The sequence below is a fragment of the Malaclemys terrapin genome, chromosome 10 (genome assembly GCF_027887155.1).
Source record: "Malaclemys terrapin pileata isolate rMalTer1 chromosome 10, rMalTer1.hap1, whole genome shotgun sequence".
In the NCBI taxonomy this organism is placed as follows: Eukaryota; Metazoa; Chordata; order Testudines; family Emydidae; genus Malaclemys; species Malaclemys terrapin.
Window position 1 is genome coordinate 76,921,409 of NC_071514.1, and position 19,329 is coordinate 76,940,737.

General features: G+C 45.1%; 1 protein-coding gene across 3 annotated transcripts in view; it reads right to left on the bottom strand.

Moving 5' to 3' along the window:
- The window catches only part of TTYH3 (tweety family member 3), a 235,317-nt gene that overhangs the window by 39,686 nt on the left and 176,302 nt on the right, over positions 1–19,329 (bottom strand). For all 3 annotated transcript variants that reach the window (XM_054041300.1, XM_054041299.1, XM_054041298.1), the window contains 4 exons: positions 15,346–15,515; positions 5,963–6,074; positions 4,898–5,118; positions 3,906–4,001 (listed from right to left, as the gene is read on the bottom strand). In XM_054041300.1, the coding sequence (XP_053897275.1) occupies positions 3,906–4,001; positions 4,898–5,118; positions 5,963–6,074; positions 15,346–15,515 (599 nt within the window). The remainder of the gene's footprint in view (positions 1–3,905; positions 4,002–4,897; positions 5,119–5,962; positions 6,075–15,345; positions 15,516–19,329) is intronic.

The following is a 19,329-nucleotide window of genomic DNA, read 5'->3' on the forward strand; positions in this document are numbered from 1 at the left end:
CCCTTCATTAATGGTCTTGACACTTGCTAGTGGAAGTAAAAAGGGGATGGGGAAAGAGACTAGGTTTCCCTGGAAAGTTACTCCATGTTTTAGATCACACCCCCTTCTCCAGCTGTCCTATTAGATTTTCCAAATCCTCCTCTGATATACCCAGGTACTGCCCTTCACCTAAACTACCTAGACCCTTTTGCAGCACCATAGGTTTCCAAAGAGCAGTGGAAAAAGACAGACAACAGGACTTTTTGATCTGAATAGTGAAACTCCTAATAAGGTTTCTGAAATAAATTGGGCTGTCAGCATTCAGACACTGCCGGGCAGCTTTCCAGCATGGTGCCGGTGGATGGCAACATGCAAGTCACCTCAAAAGGGAGTTTTGAAATTCATTCCTTAGATATGGTCCTGACGTTCCATCCCCAAACAAAGCCATGCAGCTAGTGGGTTCCACCACAGTCAGTCAATTCCTAGTCTTCCTGGTGTCAAGTACTCAGGGAAGCAAAGGAAATAAAGATCCAACGCACAGCATATCAGCGCACAGCTCAGTCAGAAGAGTTAACACATCTATTACATGCTAGATTCACAGATTCCTTGGCCAGAAGGGATCATTGTGATTCTCTAGTCTGACCTCCTGTATAACACAGGCCCTAGAACTTTCCCAAAATACACCTCTACCCCGATAGAACACAAATTCTGATATAACGCGGTAAAGCAGCACTCCGGGGGTGGGGGGAGGGGGGCTGTGCACTCCGGCGGATCAAAGCAAGTTCAATATAACACGGTTTCACCTATAACGCGGTAAGATTGTTTTGGCTCCCGAGGACAGCGTTATATCGAGGTAGAGGTGTAATTGCTCTTGAACTAGAGCATCTCTCTCTTAGAAAAACGTCCAACCTTGATTTTAAATTTGCCCATGATGAGGACTCCAGCAGGACCCTGGGTAAATTGTTCCAATGGCTAATTACTCACACTGTTAAAAGTTTACACCTTATTTCCAAACTGAATTTGTCTAGCTTCAACTTCCAGCCATTGGATGTTATGCCTTTCTCTGCTAGAATGAAGAGCTCATCAAATATTTGTTCCCTACATAGGTATGTATAGACTCTAACCCCTAAACCTTCACTTTCGTAAGATACAAATCCTCTAGCAAGAGATACTTTCACACCTCCAAAAAACAACCCACCAGTTCTCCCCAGTTTAAGAGAAACCCAGATTCCCAACCCATGCGCTCCATCTTTTGGGCCAGAATGGACTAGTTGAGATATCCTAGCAGAATGATTATATTCCAATAGCTGGAGGAGGAGCAGAAGCCGCTAAATGTACATTAACAGTACCATTATAATCTGGGGAAGAGGAAAGGTGGCATTAGTAATCATAAATTAGTCTACCAGTTATCCCAAATTCCAGGCCTCTGGGAATTAACACAGTCTGAGTGTACAAGAAGTCAGAGTAGAATGGCTGTTTCATAAAAAAAGGAAAAAACTATTCCTGATTTTGAGAGATTTACATTCATTGCCATATTTTGTTACTGTAAATTAAATACCTAGTGCATTAGGATCATCTGAATAGTAAGCCAGGGAAGGGCTAGATTAGTTTGTTGTATTGACATCAGACCCTCATTAATGGCTAGAAGAGCCAAAATAGTTTATTGCATTTTGCAATTCATCAAATCACCACAAAATCAAGGGAATTGCATACAACAACAACAAAATCCCACTTTTTGAAAAGTTTTGCTTTAATTATACATTGCATTATATTAGTAATCGTGTGGCTTATTTCATAGAAGAAATGAAGGCTCAGCAATACACAGCCTCTGGACAGTACTCTGCTATTCAGACTGAGTCTTGCTCCACTTCTGGGCAGAGTGGTTGTGAAAATTATCAGGTTTGTATATTAACAAGGTTCTGCTGTATTGTGACATGTGGATAAGGTGGCGTTGTACACTTTGACATGTTCAGCCCATCAGTTCACAATGGAGCATTTGGTATTTTAATGTAAATGAAGGGGATTGGGTCAGTAACAGTTTGACTAGAAGATCTACAACTGGCATTTCACCATCTTGCTTGGCTGTAAAACATGGGTTCTTTATTTTGTGAACTTCCTTTGGGGAATGCCTTAATTTGAGACTCTTGCTAATAAAGAATGAGTTTCTAATTTGAACTGCGGGTTTACCATCTGTGCATACATTTGCAATTTTGTCCCTTATAACGTACCAAATATGTAATAATCTGGCAGGTAACTAGAGGCTGAATATATGTGCAATTTCTATCACGCTAGGGCAATTACCATCATGCCAAGGGACCATCATGGTATCAAATTTCCATAATGTTTACAAATGCATATTTGGCTAGGATCACACTGTAAGGATGAAAACCATGTCAGAAGATGGCTGGGGGAATAGAGCTTTATTTAGGGTTACCATACGTCCGGTTTTTCCCGGACATGTCTGGCTTTTCGGCACTCAAACCCCCGTCCGGGGGGAATTGCCAAAAAGCCGAACATGTCCAGGAAAAATACGGACGGGCATTTCCTCTCCCGCGGCTGCTCTGCTCCTCCCCTGACTCAGACTTCAGCTCTGTTTAAGAGCCGAGCTGCCCGAGCCAGCGCTATGGGCTTTGGGCAGCCCCCGTGCCTCCGGACCCCAGCCGCCAGCTGGGCACTTCTCCTCCCCAGCTCCTGCTGCTCTGCTCTGGTGGCGCAGGGTCTGGAGGCAAGGGGGCTGCCCGAAGCTGGTAGCGCTGGCTCGGGCAGCTTGGCTCTTAAACAGAGCTGAAGTCCGAGTCCAGGGAGGAGCAGAGCAGCTGGAGCCGGGGAGGAGAAGTGCCCGGCCGGGGGCGCAGGGTCCGGAGGAATAGGGGCTGCCCGAAGGCTGAGCGCTACCGGCTTCACGGTTTGCCGGGCAGCCTCCAGACCCTGTGCCCCTGGCTGGGCGCTTCCCCTCCCGGGCTCCAGCTGTGCTGGGGAAGTGCCGGCCAGGGGCACAGGGTCTGGAGGCTGCCCGGCAAACCGTGAAGCCAGTAGCGCTTGGGCAGCCCTTTTCGCGTGGCTGGGAGGGAGGAGGGGGAGTTAGGGCGGGGACTTTGGGGAATGGGCGGAGTTGGGGCAGGGCCAGGGGTGGGAAAGGGGTGGGGCCAAGGCCCCGTGGAGTGTCCTTTTATTTTTTAAATATGGTAACCCTATTTTATTTTAACATGATGCCCCAGCACAGTGGAAATATCTGCAATGTACATGTGAATAAAGTTGATGCACATGACTAGTTCTACTCTGACACACACCTCTTGCTTCGCAGCAGTTTCAATGGCCTTCACAGTAAACAGTTTCATGTCTGCTGAAGTGTCACAGCCAAGGCCAGAGGAAAGGTAATACGACAATCAGGCATACTACCAGGATGCGTGTTAAGGTGTAAGGCTGGAGACTGCATTAACAGTATTAATCACCAGATTTAAGCCCCAGCCCCACACCCCTATCCGGAGCATCAGTGGATTCTTCCTTTTAAAAGGCCATTTTAATCTTGAGAGGGTCTTCAATTGGGGTGACAGTACCATGCACTGCAGCTTTCCTGCCTTGGGTAAGTGAGCCAGAAAGAGGTTACCGGTGCTAACCGTCGGAATCGAGGCACTCTCAGGAATAAGTTCCTTGTCTTTTTGACACTAAAGCTGGATGTTAAACAGATACAGAGTTCTTCTGACCAAAAAACATCTTCCTGTGAATGTATCCCAGATGTTGTCCTAACCCTGTCAGTTTAGAGAGGCTCTGCAGAGGATAAGCACGCGATCAGCCATCATTGCACTCTACAAATACTACTCAGCAGCCCATGAATGGATTCAACGGCACAGTCTGAAGGACTCAACTAGCTATTGTTAATCCTCTGCCTGCATTTCCTCAAGAACTGTCTCACTGACAGGACTTACCCAATGAGAATGGCCTTGGAATTTCTAATTAGTCCAAAGAGCACCAGCAAACAGATCAGCACATGGAATAGAAGTAGGCCCAGGTATCCCAGCCACCTGCAATATATGGAAACATAGTCTGAAGACAAAAATTGGTGTCTAGAGAATAGGCGAGCATGCCTTGAGAGAGAAACTTGGCTCTCCCCCACCACAGTCAAGCCTAGCAAGTAAAATTCACTACTAATTACTAATGATGAACTGCACTACTCAGATCACATAACTAGTCTACAATGTTCTCAGCTGGCTAGCTCTGGTAAACAGGCGTGAGAAAGTGTTTGCAAGAGTGACCAAAGCATTAAGATGTTCAGTAACATGCTTCAAACTTAAAGGTGACTGGTCTATGCAGCTGGACTCTATATAGAAAGAGCAAATACAACAATAGTCCAGGAAGTTTAGTTTGATCTATATCTGCCTGAAGAATAACAACAGCACTTCTGGACAGAGGGTACTTCTGAAGCATCTCTGAGCAGACTATCTATTCATTTCTCTCCCAAATAGTGATGGTCAATTCTGTACATCTCCAGCGGCTGCTGCGTAACAAGGCCTCTGTATTGTGAATGCATTATAGCGTGTGGCAGGCCTTCATCTATAGAACATCCAGACAGCGAGGCAGCAAAGTGAAAAAGCTAACCCCACGCCAGCCCCAGAGTGTGAGCAACATAACTTAATGGACTTTACCTGCTCAAAGTAACGCTGATCTGCTGATTAAGTCAAGTCACTTTTGTTCTAATATGTTTTTACCAAGACTCAGCACACTTTTGCTCAGGAAAACAATCCCAATAAAGGCAGACCTAAAATTCCTGCTGGTGTATAACAAACCTATAGATCAACTAACTAGAAAAATCTTCAGTAGTTGATCTGACCTGAAAGACATAAGCTTTAGCATCCATCATGGCCTAACACACACATCATATGGATGTCACATCAGTGGTACAGGCCAACATGTTGCCCACCTGTACCAGTCATATAGATCAATCTGAACAGCCAGTTCCTCTAATGACAGTTCCTCATTCTTCCAGAAAGGAATCTCTGTTGTTTGCCTGACCAAATCATCCAAGAGGCCCTGGAGTTTCTGGATGACGTGCAGGTAATCGGTCTGTTTCATGAACATCTCCTCAAGGATCAGCAGGTTCGGCTCCATAGTTTGGTTCAGGGCCACTGCAGTGTCCAACACCTGTGGATCAGACAGAAGAACAAGGGGAAAAAAAAACAATTTACAAGAGTCTGCCAGTCTAGGAAGGCGGCCAGGGGAAGGGATGGGGGGGGGGGGGGGGAAAGAGAAGATAGGGATTATCACTGTCAACAAGTGATGGACAATTTCCAGATTACTGCACCAAGCCTCTTCCAGACTCTGGGACCATTTATCTTCACAGGTAACTTACAATGAGGGAGTCATAACTTCGGATTCATTTGGCACTGAAGATGGAGGTAAGCTACCACAAGTATCACCATAAACCTAGGAAAGATTCACCAGGGCTGGGCAGGAAAGAGAATAAGCTTATTTTCCTGCTTTTAATCAGCCTCCTTTGCTTTACTTTGGGATGGATTGTAAAGCAGAGGCTTCCTTTTAAGCCACAAGTCAGCGTGCACTGGAAGCCCACTGTAGTGTTGGGATAACAATAGGCAGACCAAGGCTGCAGAAAAGTAACAAAAGTGAAAGCCTCTAGAGGCAGCATACCTGGAGCACAATACCGCAAACCACCATGTTTATTAACAGTGCCATTTACTACAGAGCTACTGTTCTCTGCTTTTGGCCTGGCACCTCTTCTGCAGGCGGAGGAGTGCTAATGAGAAGCTGTTTTTAACCACACACAATCGTGAGAGAACACTTCATTTAACATGTTTAATTTGCTTTGATATTTTTAGAAGCAATAGAGACTGAAGAAATTATCTCCCCATTAATGGAAATTGTGGCGAATACTTCTCAATTCAGAGAGTAACAAAAGAGGGGCAGACACAGATGGAAACATCTGTCTCACACACCTCATTTCCTTGCTACAGTCCTTCCCTGTACTTACCCGGTCTTGGACCCCAGCCACCGTGCGGTTTGCATGTCGCAGTGAGTATGTCAGCCGGTGGATGCCGTCACTGGTCTCCCCATTTCCATAGAAGCCAACAGCGATGCCAGCGCTGTGGACAGAAGAGCAAGGAAGGGCTGGTTTACAGCGAGAGTTTATCTATGCAAGTTACTGCTGCTTCTTTCAGCACTCCTACCCTCCCACCAGGATTTCCCTCAGGAGGAGAGCAGCATGCCTTCAGCTCTGGGGTAATGACACTATCCCTATTCACTAGGACAGATGGAAAGATATAAGGAACTGATTTGGTGAACCTGAAAGTCAGATTTGATATGCTACAAGTGTAACTGTGGGCTTTGTTCAGTGCCTCTAGGCTGAGTGACATGCACCCTTTTGTTAGGGGTAAGAAAAGAGTAGTTTATGGCCCAGCTTCGAGAGTTAGGCCTGGTCTACAGGCGTGGCTGAAGTCGATGCATCTCAGATCGACTTAGAATCACTTACTTCGCGGTGCGGGATCGACGGCCGCCGCTCCCGCCTCTCACCGTGGTGGAGTTTCGGAGTTGATGGCAGAGCAATTGGGGATCGATTTATTGCGTCTACACTAGACGCAATAATAGATTCCCAATAGATCGATCACTACCCACCAATCCAGCGGGTAGTGTAGACATACCCTTAGTTGCAGGGCAAACAGAATTCAAACATCGCCATGGGCTATCTGGATTATAATCAACTAGCCAAGTGTCGTCGTCCCCCCCCACCCCCCACTACCGTGAGGTACTGCTGTGCATTGCTAAATAGGTGCCACATTCCAACCCACATGCAGGAGAAGCCATTCACACCCACTGTTGAAAAGCCTTACTTAGGCCATGTCTATACGTACAGCACTGCAGCTACGCCACTGCAGTGTGTCTGGTGAAGATGCTCTATACCAATAGGAGAGAGCTCTCCCGTCGGCATAAAAATCCCACACTTGTGTGAGCGGCAGAAGCTATGGTGGGAGAGCTCCTCTTGCCAACGTAGCACTGTGCACACGAGCACTTGTACCGACACACCTCATGTCGCTGAGGCGGGTGGCTTATTCACACCCCCGAGTAACAGAAGTTATCCTGACATTGCAAGAGTAAGACAGGCTGCAGTGTAGACAGAGATCCCATGCCTCAAGCATCTGTGCACGAATTACTTTGCTCCACACCCATCTCATTATCCCCCCACTCCCTTATTCTAAAATATAAAACTGCATCAGCATCTACTTTGACCAGTCCTCTCATAGCATCAAGGTTTCTAATGGGGATTATGGTATTCAAGATAGTAGGGACTTGTAACCACTGGTGCACAAGTCTAGAAAAAATAAAAAAAAGTTGATTTTCAAAGCAAGAGAATTTAGTTTGGGATCGTTCAGACTCTTACTGATGTCTAACCTGGGCTCTGGTCAGACAGACCCATTTTCCAGTCAAAACCATGGATTGGTTCTTTTGGAATCCATTAACCAAAAGGAGGCAGAGCATGTAACCAAGGAACAGCAATGGAAACAGGGCGGGTATCTCCTCCCAGGCAGTGACACCTCCTTGCTTCCATCAGGCAATCACACCAGAGACACTTTCAGTGAGCTCCCTTTCCATTCCTCCCTCACCCAAAATCCATCCACCCAGTTCTGTCCCCAGTAGGATGAGGCGGAGGGGGCGGGAAGAGAGAAGGAAGGAAGGTATGGAGTTAACCTAGACAACAGGTTGCCTAAATTATGGCAATTCTTGTGTTTTTTGAACTTCCTGTTCCCATTTCAGATTTTGGGGCTTCACACAAAGATGGGAAAGATTCCTGGTGCAATAGTGGCCCTCAAGATGCCATGTTTACTTGTTTCATTGGATGTTTTTAGGTCTCTAGCTAGTATTCAGGCTAGACATCTAATTTCGCTGCACCAACTTTCTGCCAGTCCATGGTCTTTTGCACATGGATCTGTCCTGGCAAGTATGCAAAGCTGTCTTCCAAATTTTTAGCTCAGATAAATTCCTCCCTTGCTGCAGAAAAAAAAAAAAAAAAAAAAAAAAATAGCCCCCCTGCTCCCTGGCCTTACCATGTTAAAAAGGACCAGCAGAACAGTGTAGCTAGCCCCAACTGCATCTCTACTTGTTCTCAAACACGCAGAAAACAGAAGCAGAGATCACACACTGGAAGCAGAGCAGCTGCATGAGTCTGTGTCAGTCCCATGGATTTTTCCCAGCAATCAGGGCCTTCATAAATTATAAAGGGCATGGCCTGTAAAAGCCTTAGTTGAGGAGTTTTCCACAGAGGGAGTAGCTGCCCTACATCTTGATTGCTTCAGGAAGAGGCAGCAGGCATACAATTCTAATGACATTTACAGTCCTAGTACAGGAAAGAGATTCAATTCCCATGAACACTTTTCCACAGAAGCACTTTCATCATGTAAATGGAATTGGTAATTATACAGAGAAAACCCTCCAGATTCCTCCCCTGCTGGAATTTCTAGCTTTGACAGTAGCTGTAACTCCAGGAAGAGCGTTAGTCATGAGCAAAGCGAACTAGAAGCTGACAGTCCAGGGCTGTGTGAGAAGTCCTGCGTGAGAAGAAGCTTGGAGCCATGTCACTGCACTACGCACATCAGCCCCCCGCCAACCCCATGCTTAGTAGCCAAAGAAAGTAGCTGTGGAGGGGGGGTGGCAACAGACACTGAGCAGATTGCACCCTCCCCGAGAACTGAGACAAAGTCTCCTGATTGTTTTGTGGTGTAAACTGAGTCCGTTCCAGACCATTCTTAAGAATGGAGCAGCACAGATTTGATCCCTACAATTTTTGCAGGACCACTATTCTGCAGCAAACTACAGCTGCCTTAAAGTCACTCCTCCAGAACAGACTTTATCAGCGCAGGGGTCAGCTGCCTGGTTCTCAGTATTCTCTGCACAGCAGCATTTTAATCAAAACAGATCAGAAACAGCACCCTTAAGGAGTAGCAGACACTTTGTACTTAATAATGGGGCACAGCCAGGTGCCTAAGCCAGTTTTACTGTATCCTGTTCAGTTTATAAATACTGACTAGGCAGTTGAGCAGCCAGCCGCGTAAGAGACAGACATACACTAAGCCGTCAGAGGGTTCTAGAGCTGCGGCACTAGAACAGTGGTTAGTCTCTTGCTTCCCTGACAAAGGAGGCAGATGTTCACTTGAGTGCCCTTCTCCCACCAGACAGCAACTTCCATAGAAGGAAATCTATTAAGACATTCAATATTAGGATTGGAGGATAAAGGAAATTCAAAATTAAAAGATACCACTGAAGTCTGCAAGTCAAGATGTCTGTCATACATCCACTGTGAGCTAAAGACGGTATTAATTACACCACCAAGAAGAACTATTCAATCCTGTTCTTTGTCAATAAGAGCCACTGAAATACAGAAGTTCTTTTTACAGAAGCAAGTTTCACAACATGTCCGTTCCCCAGGACCGGCTCCAGGGTTTTTGCCGCCCCAAGCAATTGCGATCGGCGTCAGCTCCACCACACCGCTTTCTTCTTCAGCGGTAATTCGGTGGCAGGTGCTTCCCTCCGAGAGGGATCTGCCTCCAAATTGCCGCCCCTTCCCCTTGGCCGGCCCAAGCACCTGCTTGCTGGGCTGGTGCCTGGAGCCGGCCCTGCCGTTCCTTTTCCTACCACAATGGAGGGAAGGAAGCTCAGTGCCTGCAAGGGTTGCTGTGCTCTGGTCCCAGCTGTGAGAGAGAATGAGCTGTCACAGGTCAGGGGAATGCAGCTTGAGATTAGCGAGAAAGTAATGGGGATGCCGCTGGGGAATCCTAGCAAAAAATGATCTGTTTTAGTAAATATTCTTACCTAGATTATAGAACAGACACTAATGTAATAACTGCTAAAAAAGTACACTGTGCGTATTATAGCAGTGGCGCCTGTCCTGTGGGGCTGGCTGGCGGTGGCTCCCCGCTCCAAGTGTTGTGACCTCTATGGTTGCAGGGCCACTCACTCAAATTTGGCCCCACTGGCAGCCGGTCATTGTGACAGAGGGGTGGCTGGGCCAAACCTGAGTGTGACACCCCCTGCAGCAAGGAGCAGAATCCAGGCAGCCCTGCAGGACGGAGCTGTAGGAGTCACCACTGTGGGAAGTTGGATTTTGGGTGCCCATCTAAAGCAGCCTCTAAGTGTCTCAACACAGATGCAGAGTGCTGACAACTCCAAATAAAATCATCTGCAGCTGTGGATGCGCCACTCTGAAAACTGGGCTCAAGACAACTCAGCTTGGGCACCCAAAAAAAATGGTGAAACAGAATTAGAAACCACTTTTGAAGAATCTGTGTCTTAGCAAGCATTTGCCTAAAGTTTTATAGGAGCAGTTAGAGAGAGAGAGCGAGATTGAGGCCACTGGGCTGTGTAAATGGAGGCACTGTTTGCCATCTGCTGGAAAATTTCTTTTCTTTGCATTAGAATGTAAATATTTGTCCCATTACACAAACCAGATATGCATTGGAGAACTCAGGAAGGTCCTGAAGAAGTATATTCTGTGGTTGAGTGTAAGCAGACCTGCCAATCTCAAAGCACTGTGCTCTATGGCTCAATACTCCCACACCTCACAGTGTGAAGAGACATGCTTTGCACCACTCAGCATGACTCCTCCCTGCAAGGACAGGCTCAGTGTATCTCAGGGACAAAACTACAATGAGGTAGTCACATTAGAGCCCATGGAGGCTATGGGAGCCCAATCTGCAGAGGCCACTCTGCTCTAGTTATGCCAGTCTACCTAGAGGTAGACAGGGCAGGAAGTGGCCCCCAGCCAGCTGGGTTCCCACAGAAGCACTCCTGCACCTACCACAACCCCACCCCACCGCAGCGTGAGCCGCTTGTTGTGATGCTGAGACCACACCTGCCACCCTATGCCTGTCCCCACAGGCCCTTGCTCTGGATTCAGACTGTGGCCATTGCTTCAACAGTGAGGAGCTCATCCAAAAAGATGCAGGGCCCGCACAAGGAGACAGGGGGACCCAGGTACTGTTGTGATGGACATGTACAGCCCCTGATCAGAGTTAATCTCTTTATTCTGTTACAAAGTGCTTCTCTTAAGTAGGCTAGATTCACAGGTGCACTCTAGCTCCTATGCAACTCTGACAATGATTTTCCATTGTCAACCTAGCATGTTTAGCCAGTTAAACTGGGTTTATGGAGTGGCCCAAAAGTAAATGGAGCATAGCAGTGACCCATGCCTCATAAGGGTAGGATCAAACCCTACCCGAATAGCATACCTTAGAGGTATTTAGAGAGGTTAGCTATTGGTGAGGGCTGGCTCTTTATCTAGGTCAGGTGAAATTTCTATAATATGTAAGCAGACAACCCATAATAATGTAAAAGGGATTGGATATCACCATCTTAGAAAAGTGCTGAGGAGGTGGTGATTTTACATTTTTTATTTATTTATTTTTTTAAAATAACTTGGCAGTATGGATCCTTGTTTGGTTTTGTGACACAGAGAGCACATTTATGACACCACTTGTTTGCATTTAGTGCCCAGCCACATTATTTGTGAACACAAAGCAAATGCTGTTCGTGCTCAAATGGCAAGTGATCCATGGGCAAAATTGTGGGTGCGGGTATGAAGATTTGGGGTTTGATTCCCCACTGAATTACTTCCCTATCTTTTACAGTGGTAGTGCCCTTCAGTTAGTTCCAGCAGAGCTGCACCAACTTGAAACTGGAGGAACAATGGTGACACAAGCTTGAAGGCTTTTTGACCTACTACATGTATACTTTGGATATGCTTAGCTACTTAGTTAGAAGTTCGACACATAAAAGCTGAGTTACAGGTGTTTTATGTTGATACAATATGTATATTTACTAATGTATGAAGTCTCAACTGCTGTTGCACAGATTTTTCCATTAGATAAAATTTACTGGTAAAGTGTTAGTTAGGTTTTGAATATAGGTGCTTTATCTTACAAAAACATCCAAACAAGATAGATTTTTGGAGACACTCACACTGACAGAATTACCAACTTGAGATCATGTCTGCAGAGCTCCTGCACCATAAAATTTAGCACTAGCTCACTGAACAGTGAAATTTTTGTATAAACATGTACAGAGAACTTGTGTTTAGACAGCCTGCATATTGTGTTGGGGTATTTATGGATAAGACCGGTACCTTCTGATTTTCCATGTTGGTAAAGGTAAGCAACATTTGAGGATTTCAGAATTGGGAAGGGGGCCCCTAATCTATTTTTGCATCAGGGCCCTCACTATGCCCCTGGTGTGTCTCATTCAGTTTTCCTACCCAGGAGGAAAACTACTGTAATATGGGCCTTCAGGGTGCAGGGCTTGAAGTGAGAAACACACTCATGCCCCCAACGTGAAAGACTGATCACCAGGCTTCCTAAGTATTCAGAAGCGACAAAGGCAGCTCATGGAGCAACTGGCCTTCTAGGAAGAAAATACTACACAGATGAGCAAGTCTAGCAATGTTATTTGGAGTGCGTATATAGTCCAGAGTTAGCTAATTCTCAGGTAGGAGGACTGTTCAGACGGTGAAAGATTCACAAATGTCTAATCATTGAATCTCCTTTCAAATAAAAAAAATGAAAGGAGATTCAATGATTAGACATTGTGAATCTTTCACCGTCTGAACAGCCAAGCTATACATTTTCATCTTTGCACAAAAGTGGCAGCATCCACTCCTCACATCAATAGTCCATGTTGGCCAGCTTTGCTAAATGAGCAGAATTTCTCTGTAATCATCCTAGAACAAGCCAGAGCCAAAGGTTGATTACATATTCTCTCTCCAGGTGCTGGAAGACAGACATCTGGAGTAGTCTTATTTCCAGTCACCCTAAAATACATTGGCATCTGCCGGTCTGCCACCCTTAGTTCTTCCTAGTCCTGTGGTAGAATATATACCCAGTCAACTAGTCTGACTAGCACCACAAGCTAACCTGTGACATCTAGACCCTTTTTAAAGTGCAGAGAAAGCAAAGGGTTGTCCATATGGTGTTCCTTAGCCAGCCATAAACTCTCCTGTCCTGCTGCTAGAGGTGGCAGTACATCTGAAAAACAGGCAACTTACCAGAGCTGCAGGTTGCAAAGACAGTGTCTGCTGTCTTTGCAAGAGAGAAAGCAGCATTTGGACAGCACTTTCAATCACTACCAGTGATTATGAACTACTGCTTCATAAGCTAGCCAGTTATCAATTCGGTGGGGTGGGAGCAGGGCAAATGTAAAATAAATGAAGAGTCTAGCAAGAATTTTCCTGGAGGAGGAAGGAAAGATATTGCTTGGACAAATCATAAACCTTTGCTGGAATGACACACTCCTCCCAATTCATGCTTGGCAAAAACAACTAGACTATCAAACACTGAAGCAGCTAATTGAGAGTTCAGAAGAGATTCTCTCTAGCTTACTTTCAAACACCAGTTTTTTGTGGGGTGTATGATCAGTAATTTAACCTTTTATCTGCCTACTTTGGGAGGCACGAAATCCACAACAACATTTCCCATCTCACCCTTTCTACAGGGTAAAAACCTCACTACTGCAGATGCCTTGGACACAAAAACACTGCATAACAATAGCTACCAAGAGCCTGCAGCAGAACATTTATAAATAGCATCCTTTAAAGCTCCTGTAAGAAAAGGTTAGGAACACAGCACCCAAATAAATTGGGAGTGGATGTTCATGCAGCTAAAGCTCCTGGGTCCACGAACAAGCAAGGTGACTGGGAGTTTAGATTTATTCTCTGAAAATTATTATTTCCCCCCTTTCCACTCAATACATCTATATTTGCCTAGAAAGGCACAGTTACTCTCTGAACAGAAGCCACTGTGCGACAAGATGCCAGCCCTTCTCGAACATTGCAAATCTCAGCTTTTAAAGGTGAATCCATCCCCAGTTTTCTATGCTCACAATAGAACGCACTGCTCTGCTTCACTGTTTGCTCTAGCACTTGAGGGTTTCTATTCTCTTTGCCCTGTGCCTGGAAAGAGCAAATGTGAACATGTACAGAGTACAAGCTAATCCCTCCTCAGGCAGCTAAGCCCCTTATCCACAGAATACAGCCCCGCCACCATGCAAACCTGAATGCTGCAGTCCAAACAGCCACCGACTCACCACGTGAGGAGGAGAAAGAGGGGGAAGAAAAAAAATCCCCTCCCCATTTCTCTCCCTTTGCTTTCCTCAGAAGTGACGAATTCCCCGCAAGTTCAAACACTGGAAGGAGAAATATAAACGAAAGCAAAAGCCCCCTAATGATTCTCCCAGGCTTCTAGCTTTTTACAGTGCTGATTCACTATAACTGCACCTGATCAGTGTGTTCAGGACAGGTAAGTGGAAAATTAAGGCCTGATCTGACTGACGTGGTAGTTTTGCATGGTCAAGGAATGCATGATCTTCTCCCAAATATTCTCAGAATACTTTAAGAGTTAGAAACCAGGATGACGCATGGCAATTGATACTGTAGAGTTGCATGGTATTTCTAACCATAAATCACCACGACCACACCTGGGAGATCACCACCACAGCAGGACTAGTTTTGAGAGTATGGACACTGATCAGCCCAAGCAGGGCCGGCTCTAGGCACCAGCCGACCAAGCACGTGCTTGGGCTGGCACCTCAGAAGGGGCGGCCAATGTTGGGGTGGTGAGGGGCGCTCAAGGGGTTTTTTTTTGGTTTTGTTTTGGCTGGGCAGGGTTCCTGGTCTGCACCAACCCAAAAGCAGAATCCAATAGGACTGTATTCTCTTTCCCCATTATCCACTTGCTGCCAGTCTCCCTCAAATGTTTCTGGCATTAAAACATTAGTGGCGGATGCTAGCAACATCACTAGCAATCCTTAAGGCAGTGCATCAGTCTTACCAAAGGGATAAAAATGGAGCAATCAGGATTGCAAGCACTGGATACCATTTACACAGGAAGAAGTCAGTATTCCAAACTCCAAGAGGAAGAGCCATGCTTTTTTACCCCTAAATCCACCTACCCAATATATCTGTTATTTCCTTAGGGAAACCTGCTTCCAATGTAAATTCCTGACTAGGCCCGATAATTATTTGAACTGCATCCATCTTAATTAGGTGATAAGGCTCTCAGGCCAGGGTCCTCGTTTAACTGCTAGTAAATAGCAAACACCCTGCTGCTGTTATGGCACTTTATAGTCACCATAGGACTCAAACCATTATCCAGTAAGGTGTGGAATAGCAATCAGAAAAGTCTATGCTGGATTTTAAAGTTAGGAGTACACTAAAAGAGAGGAGGCTGTTTCCAACAATACCCTGTATCCAATATATTGAGTCACTGCGTTGGTAGCTGATGCTCAGCATATGTATGGTGTGGGAGGGATGCAGTGGAGGAAGTGGCCGTGACAAAATAGGTGAGGTTAATTTACCCTGCAGACAAAATGTAAACTCACCTGCAGACAAGCGTGGCTATGATAACACACCAAGCAGTGCAGCAGCAATCTGCATTTAAGTGCTCTTCACTTTTTCGATGGCGGCAGCACAGCCAGAATGAGTAGAAGAGGAGGAAGAGGAGATCCAGAGCAAGGCAGGACAGGGCAACACCACCGAACAGCAACAAGGCCTGAGGAAGAGGAGACACAAAAACCAGTTACATCAGAGGCATCTCCATGGCATAAACACATGGCAGACACAGATGATTTATCTGAGTCCCAGGGATTCTGCACTCGTGGAATGGGTCACAGAATCCTCCCCTGGATACAAGACTTTAATGAATAAGCTTAGTTTCATAAACAGATACATTCACAAGCGGATGTGTGGAGTAAGCCACAAATAATGAATGTACTATTGTCTTCCTGAGTCTGCAAGTCACATGAATGAGTCAAGATTTGGCCTTTAATCCAGAGCAGAGATCAGTACTGGGGCAGCTGGTCGAACTGTACAGCTACAAGTATAAGAGTTTGTTTCTATTTCTGCAGGTCTCTTAATCTTCACGAATAAAATATTCCCTCCAAAATAAATGGTAGAGCAACACTAAGACTAGAAATCCAAGTGCATGAGTGGGTTTGAAACAGAGGGTGGAATTTATTATCCTCACTTGAAAGAGACACTCTGCTTTTAAAAATCAATCCTCAGTGCAGCAATATCTTGGAGGCTCAAGCTGGGCCTATATGCTCCCACATACTGTACAGAGAAAAAAATTATCTAGATAATACCAATGGAGATGGGAATATACAATACGTTTGAAATGCTCACAATCAGAACTAGTTTGTGTGTCTACTTCTATTCATTTCTATGGTTTCCTTCAACGATACCCAATAAGAAACACGAGTGCGGTGTTAACTCCAAATTTCTCATCAGAATCTCAGTGAAACTAGATTTATTAACAAAAAACAAATGCTTCATTCAGAACATTCTAACATCAAATCCACACTTTTCCACATTAAATGTAGTAAGAGAGACTTCAGCTGATTGCATTTAATAGTCACCAACATCCAAATTCTACCCAGAAAGCAAATAAAATTTAGAAAAGGCTTTAATATCTGGAATGGGGCCCCAAGGATTTAGTACTGACCCAATAGTACTAATAGACTGCAGTTTAGATACAGATCTGTACCAGCATGGGCAAAACAAAGGATTTTTAATCAATGTCATCTTCCTGATCTCTCTCCCCTCCCCCCTTCTTCTCTCACTACAATCCCACACTACACTACATTAAAAAAAAAAAAAAAATCAAATCTCTCTTGTAATTTAAAAACCTATAACTCCTACCTGGTCAGACAACTGAGCTGAGGAATGTTGCAGTTACATGAAATGTGGATTTAAGCAAGGGCTCTTACACCATGGATGAAATGCCAAGGTAACCTCCTCTTGGAGAGGGTTTATATATTTGTATTTTCCTTCCCGCTCCCTTTTTGTTTTATAGCTACCCCCAGCTACATCAGTGTCCTGGGAAGTCTTGCAAGCTGTACAGTTCACTGTACTTCCAATCAAGCCTGTGTCAGTGTTGGTAGAACTTGGTACTTGTCAACCATACATCATGAGATTTGCATCAGTTTACAGGCTGCCTGTTGAATTGCAAGTAGCCCACATGGCAGCATAGTATAATTATCAAGGCGTTGACAATAAATCCACAGCATTTACCAGAAGAAAATAACTACAGCTGATTAACACATACCTAACAAGACAGCACAGAAAGATATCCGATCATACCAAGAATCATACACATAGCTGAAACTATCAAAATGGGGGTGGGGAGGCCAGGAGGGAGAGTTCTATTCCCATCACTAGATCATACCACATGGTGTGTGTGCTGTTAAAAGAGTTTCTGAACAGAGGGGGTTTTCAACAGGGCAACTGTATTCCCACTTCCCAAGGCCTGCCGTCTACCAGCAGATAGTACTAAACTAAATGCACCTGCCATACGGAGATTCCTTAACAACACCTTAAGTATGGTCCCAGGCAAACTGCACAAGAAAACAAAAAAATTCCCCCTTCAATGGATACGCTCAGAGAAGCATTACTGCCTGAAACAGGAGCCTCACTAATAATCCATCCCTTTCCTAACACACCGTAGTCTTTCTTCAGTGGTGAAGGTTTCATGCTGCAGCTCAGCATGAAGAGACATCATCCTCCCCCATAACAAAGATTGGGTGACACAAGCGACTGGAATCAAGCAAAAAAGTCAGGATTGTGAAGTGACGTTTTAATTTGTTTCTCTGTAACTATTCAGCTGAATGGGACTTGTCTGTATCTAGGAGCATGCCAAGGTTCTGTGTTCACGTCAGAGAGCAAGGGTTTGTTTTCACCTAGTGGACATACACCATAAAAAAATGAAATCATACAAGACTGGAGTTGCTAATCCTTCCAACAAAACAATTTAGGACCCAGAGACAGGATGGCAGTGAAAGACTAGCTTCAACTGAAGACAGGCCAGTACTTGCTTGCCAGGATTAAACTACTAGTATTTAAAGATGGACTGCAAGGCTGGATAAAACCCTTAGTCACTTTATCCTGCAACACTAAATCTGGGACTCTCAAGGCCACATTATTCTGAGTAAATTTAAAATTATGCACTTGGCTTTTTGCCATGGAGAGAGCACAGATTCCTCAAGCTATCAGAACCATTATAGCAAATGATGCAGGAACCATACTTATCTGGAGACAGCCTGAAGGAGCAACATTTTACCACTGTAGCAACACTTCTGGCAGAAGCCAAAAATCGAGCAGTCCTTGAATGTGAGTGTAAATCCAAGTAGTATCAGACAGATTGGCAGATGTAGCTATACTGTAGCAGCAACCTTTCAAAATAAAAAACAGTAGCAGTGCATACGGAAGCAGTGATTGTGCAGCACTGCTAGGATAGAAACAACCAAATGAAACTGGTTCCAGAGAGATTCAATACCCTGGAACTGCCATCCTTTGAGGCTGGAGTGGACAGCCGGCTGTACTTCCCACAGGCTTGCTGCTATTTAAAGGCTGGCCTGACTCTAGGACAGTCAGATTCCTGGTGTTGATAGTCACATTCACAAAATAAACAGGAGCAACAAGTATCCAGATCCCAATGCCAAGAAAGGGAGAAGTCCCAGAGCAAGAGAGAGAGGGTACCAGGGGCAACAGATTGCCACCATTCAGTGGATGGCTAGCACTATCTGGGCACTTGCAAGATCATCCACATGACCCTACCATGTGCTTCATTCCTAGTTGAAGGGACCATCACGGTGAAGAGAGAGGGTAGTTCAGTTTCCAGAACGGTGCACTTCTTGACCTCTACTAAGATCACATCAACATGGGAGGTAATTAGTGCCAAGCGTAACTGGTTCTATTGATGTGCACCCCTATCCTTTGGAAAGGGCTGAAACCACCAACTCATTGTTCTGAGGCCAGAGGTTCCCAAACTGTGATCCATGGATCATTGGCGGGCCACAGAGAGATAGCTGGTCAAGTGGTTTTGGTTCTCTTTTCCTAGCTGCTAAGATTGCAACAAAAAACCCCTACAAATACACAAAATACTTTCTTAATAGCAACTTCTCCATATAAGGAGTTGTTACAGCCACAAAGACATCTGACCATCATGCATGGGAGGGGAAGCGATCTGTGTAATAGCATATGGACAAGAGGTCTACAAGATAATAGGAGAAAAACTAAGATGATCCTACCTGTAAGAGAGCTTGAGAAGCCCTCACCTGGGCCACTAAACAGCTTCAATATGGTAACTTTCAGTCACTACTCCTCCAACCAGAATTTAAACTTGTGGCCTGGAAGAGAAGAGCTCCCATCTAGTCAGTCAAAGCCAACCCAGTGCCCAAAGATCATTTTACGGATAGACGGAGTATACTGAAATCAAGAGATCCTTCCCCTTGAAAGGCTTTGTAACGGGGATAGGATGATGCAGGTGCAAGGGTTAACATTGCCTTTTAGTTTGCTGCTATGTGTTC